Source organism: Solea senegalensis, linkage group LG11 (genome assembly GCF_019176455.1).
Source record: "Solea senegalensis isolate Sse05_10M linkage group LG11, IFAPA_SoseM_1, whole genome shotgun sequence".
NCBI lineage: Eukaryota > Metazoa > Chordata > Actinopteri > Pleuronectiformes > Soleidae > Solea > Solea senegalensis.
This window is the reverse complement of record NC_058031.1, coordinates 4,801,980-4,809,865: the sequence shown is the minus strand read 5'-3', so window position 1 is coordinate 4,809,865 and position 7,886 is coordinate 4,801,980. Positions and strand designations below refer to the sequence as shown.

General features: G+C 40.3%; 1 protein-coding gene across 1 annotated transcript; it reads right to left on the bottom strand.

Annotated features, from left to right (window-relative positions):
- Positions 1-559: 559 nt before the first annotated feature.
- Positions 560-7,267, bottom strand: ddx23 (DEAD (Asp-Glu-Ala-Asp) box polypeptide 23). The gene is made up of 17 exons (XM_044037992.1): positions 7,173-7,267; positions 6,122-6,255; positions 5,874-5,993; positions 5,524-5,617; positions 5,367-5,432; positions 5,132-5,270; positions 4,909-5,042; positions 4,617-4,729; positions 4,370-4,513; positions 4,013-4,238; positions 3,583-3,728; positions 3,284-3,461; positions 2,764-3,006; positions 2,530-2,681; positions 2,330-2,438; positions 1,946-2,120; positions 560-1,295 (listed from the first exon to the last, which is right to left on the bottom strand). The coding sequence occupies exons 2-17, from the start codon at positions 6,253-6,255 to the stop codon at positions 1,072-1,074; spliced, it is 2,397 nt and encodes a 798-aa protein (XP_043893927.1). The 5' UTR covers positions 7,173-7,267; the 3' UTR covers positions 560-1,071.
- Between the last annotated feature and the right edge of the window lie 619 nt (positions 7,268-7,886).

Sequence of the window (7,886 nt, the reverse complement as noted above, 5' to 3'; positions counted from 1 at the left end):
TTGTAAAAAAAAAGTACCATGCCGTCTGATATCGTGCACCATGTAATGCAATTCAGCGATAAGATATTTGATCAAATCGTTCAGCCCTAAGCTGTTCTGTTCTTACTTGGGTGTTCATCTGCTGGCACCGGTCACTTTCACTTGCATCACATCCTGAAATTGTGCAGAAAAATCGCTGGAATAGAAAACAGTTGAAAGTGGAAAAAAATCAGACCATCTCTGCCGACCCGAATCATCCTGAGAGACAACTTCTTGTTGGTGCCTTCAGGGCACAGATAGAATCTGCCCAGGTGCAGAACAAACAGGATAGATCATCTATTCCTGTAGTAATCAGTCTTCTTAATGGATTTTGATTCTATTTGTTTCCTGTGATGTGGCACTAATAATATTTATATGTTTATATGAGAATACTGGCTGTGACCCAAATTGGGACCTTGAAAAGAATAAATTGAGGAAAATGGGAATCTCAAAATCTAAAATTAGAAAAACGCTGTTTGAATTTCGGGTCATGCACAGGTTTGGTCATTCAGGAAAAAGAAACAAATATCAGAGAAATGTGTTATATTCACTTCATACAAATGTATTTAAAACAACAAACTGCAATTAAGTCATCTGATGAATTTGAAGTAAAAGCACTGGCATTGGTCTCATCAACAGTGAGCAAACTCAAATGATGTAATGGTTTCCAAAAAAACATAATCAAAACTTTAGCACTTACTACACATGTGCAGTGGCCTCCCAGCTGGTATTTATCACATTTAATAGAGAGCAGCCATTTTACAGTGTAGACGATCAGTGTCCTGTTAAGTAATCCAAGTCTCTGAAATGAGCAAACATACTCACATTTACAGACATGATGAAAACTGACTTTTTATCTCACTGCTGGGTTCAATTCTGTGGCACCTGATGTGTTTCTGTCTGCAGACACAAACAGTCTGACAGAATGGGAAATAAGGTGAGAAATAGACCATGAGCACAAATCACTTCAAAATGTAAGATGCAGAACAGAGACAGACAGATTGTGTGTGGATACGACACGGGACAAAAAGAGTCTGAATCGGCCGCAGCAAATCAGGCAAAGATGGTCTCCTCGCGTCGCTTCTTGGTCAGGATGGTTCCAGGTTTGTGCTGAGCGTCCGGGTGGTTGGTCAGCTCTGGGGGGCAGGTGGAGACCGGGCTCTCGAGGATGGCCTGCTTCAGGTCGTAGAACACAGCCGAGTCCTCTTTGGTGAGGAACGTCATGGCCACACCACTCTTACCCGCACGACCAGTACGACCGATACGATGGATGTAGTCTGGAAGACAAGAAGAGACCAGGGGGGCGCTTTGTTACCACGGTGAAATTATGAAAACAGGAGGATCATCAAATAGTAGAGGATATTTTGATTTGTGATTAGATACAATGAGAGGTAATGACACTAAGACAGTTTTTATTCTGGAACCATTCACTCTGATTCCATGGAATATAATATTTTGTTCAATGTAGACATTAATTTACTAACCATGATTTAGAATAAGCTAAATCCATTACTGCTCACCGTCACAAATACTTCATAAAAGACTGGCGAATCCTATATTATTTTATATATTTATATATTAACTAAAACATTTCAGAGACATCCATGTTTTCATTCAATGTTTTACATGTTTCAGGTGAATCGTTTTTAACTTGTATCTTTAACTAGTTTTGCAAGCATATTGATTGTCGTGAGTGTAGCGAGTCTCGTGAGAGTCTTCTTCATCTGTTTGAAGCAACACAATTAAGAAATCAGCAGCACAGCAGCTCCATTAAACCATAACCATAACCATATTACCTCCATAATGTTTCATAACATTAAGAACAGGCCACCGATCAGTTCATAGCAGTTAGATCGATACAGTCGCCTGCACATTCACGTATTTGCAACTTTGTGTACTGTATGTTTTTTTTTTGTAGTACTCTTACCTTCAATGTTCTTAGCCATGTCGTAGTTAAGGACCATGGAGACGTCCTGGATATCAATACCTCGACCAGCAACGTCTGTGGCCACCAGAATATCTTTGGATCCAGCCTTGAGATTGGAGAGAGCAAACTCTCTCTGCTCCTGGCCTTTGCCACCGTGCAGCGTGCAGGCATTGTACTGTGACGATGTGGAAGAGACAGTCAAAGTTAAACATTTGTTCAACACTTAATTAATTTTACTGAGGTTGGAGGACACATTAAAACAGGATTAAGAGTACTACTAACACGTTGAGTAGATCAACCATCACTAAGGTACATTTGACTAGAATCAGTAAAAACACTGATGGTGGTTTGAGAAACACTGTGGCCCAGGCTTCGGTTACTCACCCCCATCTTCTCCAAAGACTTGGCCAGCACATCGCAACCCTTCTTCTGGTTGACGAAGATAATGATGGGAGGCTCGAAGCCACGGGACAACACCTCCAGAAGCTTCTTCCTGCATCAGACAAAAAACCACCACAAACACTCAGTTTGTCGCTTTCATCAGAACGTAATTCTCTTGAGTTTATGGTTTGTGTCTGTCTCACCTCTTCTCTCCCTCTGACATAAGCAGGACCTTCTGTTCGACTCTCTCGTGAGGTTTGCCAGCAGACCCTATGTACACCACCGCAGGACGTCTCAAGTAGCTCCTGGCCAGTCTCTCCACAGCTGGAGGCATGGTAGCTGTGAACATGACCGTCTGCAAGGTGCAAATGCACAGTTAAAAAACTAAAATGGGTACAGGAGAATCAAGATGTTTGCAAAAACACTGATAAACATACTTGTCTGTATTTATGTTTTCCTGATTCAAAGTTCATCTTCATCTTCTCAGGGTCCTCTGCTTCATCTGTGTCAGGTTTCTGATTGGTCACTGGGATGTACTCGAGAATCTTTTGGACATCTGGCTCGAAGCCCATGTCAATCATACGATCGGCCTCATCAAGTACCACATAGGTGCAGCGGCCCAGGACCAGATATCTGTTCTCCAGCACGTCAATCAAACGACCAGGGGTCGCGATGACAATCTGTCAGATGAGGAAAATGAGCAATGATATTCTTTTTCTTTCTGGTATTTAAGATCACATACATTTTGGAACTACATTTCCCATTTCCCAACACTAAACACGAGGATGCCTTGCTCATTATTATTACTTCAAACTGAGACTTTTGTTTTACACGCTGTATAGTTTTTCACAGCTTTCACAGTTTTGTGGTCACTAGGTGCTAACTGTACTCCTTTAGTTAAATTAAGTAGTTACTGTTTTAGTGGCTTTTCTCAAGTGTAATTGCTGAATGTTTCACCTCGCATCCCATCCTGAGACGGAAGCCCTGGTCCTCTCTGGAGATTCCTCCAATCACAGCCACTGTACGGATGCCGAGAGGTTTACCAAACTTCAGAGTCTCTTCTTCAATCTGCTGCGCCAACTCACGAGTAGGAGCCAGGATCACAGCATAAGGACCCTGGTCTGAGTCTTCAATCCTGCAGCGACGGGGGAATAAAATGAGTTGTTACATAAGGAAGAAGATATAAGCATTAATAAAAAGCATTGAAATTAAAATGGAGCGTGACAAAATTAGCAGTCAGTACTTGATGGTTTTACCTGTCTATTTTTGGCAGAGTAGTAATCCAGACAAGCAGTGGAATCAGGAAAGCAGCAGTTTTACCACTGCCAGTCTCAGCCACACCGATGATGTCACGGTTCTGTAAGCCAATGGGAATGGCCTGCCTCTGAATAGGTGTTGGATCCTGCATTTAAAGAGAAAAATGAACTATTAGCAAATTATGTTACCTTGACCAAAGACATTTGGGGTGTGCTTTAATTTTGTAAAATAGTGTTTTTACATAAGAAATTACATTACCACTCTTTTTTTCCTTTCATTCTACCAAATCATCACCAGCTCTATATTCAACTTAGCAGCAACATAACTGGACTATGTGCAGGATTTAACATTAAAAATATACAGATAACAAAAATAATCAAATGGGTTTTTTTTATACAACAAAAACACCACATGATTCAGTGATCTGACCTTGTAGCCACATTTGTCGATGACCTCCAAAATATGTGCTGGCAGTGAGTACTCCTTCCAGTTCCTGATGGGATTCGGGATTTTTCCTCCCTTAGTTGTGATGCTGTAGTCCTCTCTGAAGATTCGCCAGTCTCTGTCCGTCATCTCGTCCAGTTTCTTCTGGGACCAGTGTCTGTCGTCCCAGCGCTGCTTGGCCTCCTTCTTACGCATCTTCTTCAGTCTCGTCCTGAGAGGAGCAGAAAGATTGGATAGTTTGGGGGTGGAGGTGAAGTTGTTGAGTCAAATTACACATTTTAAGATTTCTGATGTTTATTTTTTGGATTAGATGAATATGCCCCTCGCTGATGATTTACTCACTCTTCCTGCTCCTTCTCTTCCAGTGTGCGCCTTTTCTCCATCAGGTCGCCATAGAAACGTGACTGCTCTCTCTTCTGCTGCTTCAAGTCGATGCCAGCGATGAAGCCTCGTCCATACAGCTGCACGTGATGCTTTTCTTTGTAACTAGGGGACAGATCATATCATTTTAGACACATCGTACACATTCCAGCAAACCAAAACCTGCTATGATTGAAGTTAACTAAATGTGTGCCTGCTGCTGACTCACATTGGATTGTAGTCCACTGATGTGTCTTCAGAAGCATCCCACTCAAACACAAACTTCCTGTCATTCAGGTGACGAGTTCGCCGACGTTTCTTGAGCCCACCAAGATAACGCTCCTGTAAAGATTAGAAATTGTAAAGATCCAAAGGAAAGCCAAATGCAGTTAGACATAGTTTAATAGTAATAGTATTTCTTCTACGATTATGTAGTGGTCAACTAACAGATCAGTTACACATTTAATTTTAAATGCTCAAGTACTAAACTACACAACTAAACATTTTCTTGGAGGACAAACCTTGATGGCCTGAAGCTCTTTGCCTTTATCCTTCTCCTCTCTGAGTTTTAGCCTTCCTTCATCATCTTCATTCCCATTGTTCTCTCGTTCCATTCGCTCTCTCCGCTCACGTCGCTCCCTTTCCTGTGGGTCCTCTGTAACAGACAGTGTCATTGACTATTTTCATGTCAACGTGTATAATAAAATGGAGAATGTCTGCAACAGAGCAGACGCCGATACACACCCATCATTTTTCTCCCCATGTCCTGGAACATTCTTCTCTTTTTCCTATCTTCTTCCAACAACCTCCTCCTCTCCTCTGTTTGTTGTGCCCTCCTTTTCAATGCCTCGGCTTCTCGCTCTTCTTTGGACAGAAATTTGGGCTGAAAAGGAAAAAAAGGAAAAAGTCATACGTGAGGAAAAACATAAATAACAGTTTTAAAATTAAAACAAAATGTTTTCCTCAGGTTATGTCTCACCTTTGCCTCAGCTTCCTCTTCTGCTTTTTTTTTGGCCAGAAGCTCTTCTAATGAAAGGGGCTGGGCCTGAAAAGAAGCAATGCAGTTTAAAGACTCAAAACAACAACATGGGACCTGAAATTACACTATGAAAGATTCAGTCAAGGCAAATTCAAACCTTATCTTTCTTCTTCTTTTCATCTTCCTCCTCTTCTGTTTTTATATCCCTCTCTCTCTTTAGCTTTGCATCCTTTGACTTTGGGGAGAGACTCCTTTAAAAGAGAAAGATGGAGAGTATGTTAAACATTTTCCCTGTTATTATTACAACCTGGATGTTGATGTGAATGATATTTATAGATTGAGAAAATGGCAATGATCATAAGCTGTTTTGAGTCTGAGGGTAAAAACATCATGACCTAAAACAGTTAAAAAAATTACAACAAAGGACTTCTTCCTTGTTAAAACTCAGTAATTACACATCTGTTTCAATTCCACTTTACAAACCTGTGCATCTCAAGATTCACATACCTGGACCTCTTGCTCCGATCCTTATCACGCCGATGAGCATCTCTCTCCTTACGGCCCCGCTCTCTGTCCTTATCTCGGTCTCGATCTTTGTCTCTGTCCTTGTCTTTCATGCGACGGTCCCTGTAAATATGAAATAATCAGATCATTAATACCCAACCAACGGGACATTTAGGACTATGAGATTTTAAATTTACAAAATGTGTGAGTGAAGTTTATAAGAAACGTCTTGGTGTCTGTGTTTTAGTTACCGTTCTGCAGATTTGGAGCGATTCCTTTCGCGAGACCTGTGGCGGACTTTACGATCTCGGGAACGGCTGCGTCTCCGCTCTCTGTCTTTTGGCCCTGAGGATTCTGCATCCTTCTTGTCTGTTTCGGCAGCCATCTGCAAACACAAATGTTTCTCTTTACCAAAACACTACAGTTTCGCTGCTATGGCACAATTTGAAGTTTTTCAAGTTACACATTGAAGACTACAGATTAAAGTCACCAGACCATTTATGCATTAAGATACACAAGTGCAATTAGATGTCTGTATTGAGGTGCATGTGCAATTAAAGAATATTATGGTTGTGATATGTTTCACAGATGATAAGAATAATATTTTTTTTGCATCTCAGACATTACATTCACATAAGAAAAAGGCAAAATCATGATGTGTATCAATAAACATGATTACCTACATATTATTGGGCTAAAAATATTTTTGGGCAGGTGAATTCATCCAGCACTGAAATAATCGATAATAACGCTGTCGCTGTCACATTTATTTATTTTTTAAATAATTGCAAATCTTTCAATTTTGACATTGCACTTGTGAACATTTGCACATTTCCGAGATCAAGCTGTTGCAGCCCTGGTGTACACCAAGTTGTGAGAGCAAAATAATTTTATAAAACTGAAATGTGTGCATATATAAACTAGTTTATTCCGTTTATAATGACCTTCCGTTTCAAGCTGAATATTGTACAACGCAGTTTTGACAACACAAGATACCCTTAAACATCCGCTTTTATGGTCCAATTTCACAAATAATCGAAGTGAGATTCGTGCTAGTCTTTCAGAATACTTACAGATTAGCTCGTCCTAACTGAAGTGACAAAATACATTAGCTGCAGAATGAATGTAGTGAACAGTGTGTGCAAGCTAGCTCCTCACGTTAGCTAACAACTTATCAAAAAAGGCTAATCCTTTTCAAGAACCAGCTTAAACCCTACAACATTCAAACACTCTCTTGTGTCAGATATATACACGTCATGAAAAACAGCACATTAAAACGTGGTTTGCAACAATTAAACTTACCGTTTTTCCAATTGTCAACAAACTCACTACGATACGGCTACGCTTCAACAAGACGCTGCAAGTGCGCCGACACGAGCTGAACCAAGCAAGGCTCTGTCGGGATTGTAGTACTTAGAGTTGCAGTTAGTGTGGAAATGATTGGGAGTAAGTGGATTTTAAACTACACTTCCCTGCAATATGGCGGTGTGCTCTCAGGACCCCGGTTGTTTGGCACATGGACATCTAAATGCCTGTCTAAAATAGCAGTACAAGCCAACAAGGTGGCATCTTCGTTACAAAGTGATGGAAATGAGTGACAGAGTGGCGTTTTTAGGCGTACCTTGACTTCAAAAACATAAAATCATGACAAGATTGACCCAAAGAAGTAACTGTATTATTCGTAACTAAAAGTTCGTGATTCTTGGATTTAATAACAGACATCTTCGGTGAGTTAATCCTTTACAGAATAAACATACAAATACAAATACTGTAGATTTATTACAGTTGTATGACATTATTGCATTACGTTGACATGATTTAAACATAACACAAACATACATACATATATTTTCTTTTTCAACAACAAAACTCTTTTCTCCTGCAGAGGGCAGCATTACACCTCTCAGTGTACAGCCTGTCAGACTTTGTATTAGTAGAAGGAGCTGTGTCCTGACAGATATAAGAAAAGATGAAAGGTGGAATGGGGTTTTTAATATTTATCACAAAAAAGATAAA

What these genes read in the sequence shown, in the direction of transcription:
- ddx23 (XM_044037992.1), bottom strand. Translation starts at nt 6,255, where the DNA reads ATGGCTGCCGAAACAGACAAGAAGGATGCAGAATCCTCAGGGCCAAAA. An exon ending in AAGAGCTTCAGGCCATCAAG is followed by an intron (nt 4,730 to 4,908) that starts GTTTGTCCTCCA and finishes TAATCTTTACAG; the next exon opens with GAGCGTTATCTTGGTGGGCT. An exon ending in GAAAACATAAATACAGACAA is followed by an intron (nt 2,682 to 2,763) that starts GTATGTTTATCA and finishes TGCACCTTGCAG; the next exon opens with ACGGTCATGTTCACAGCTAC.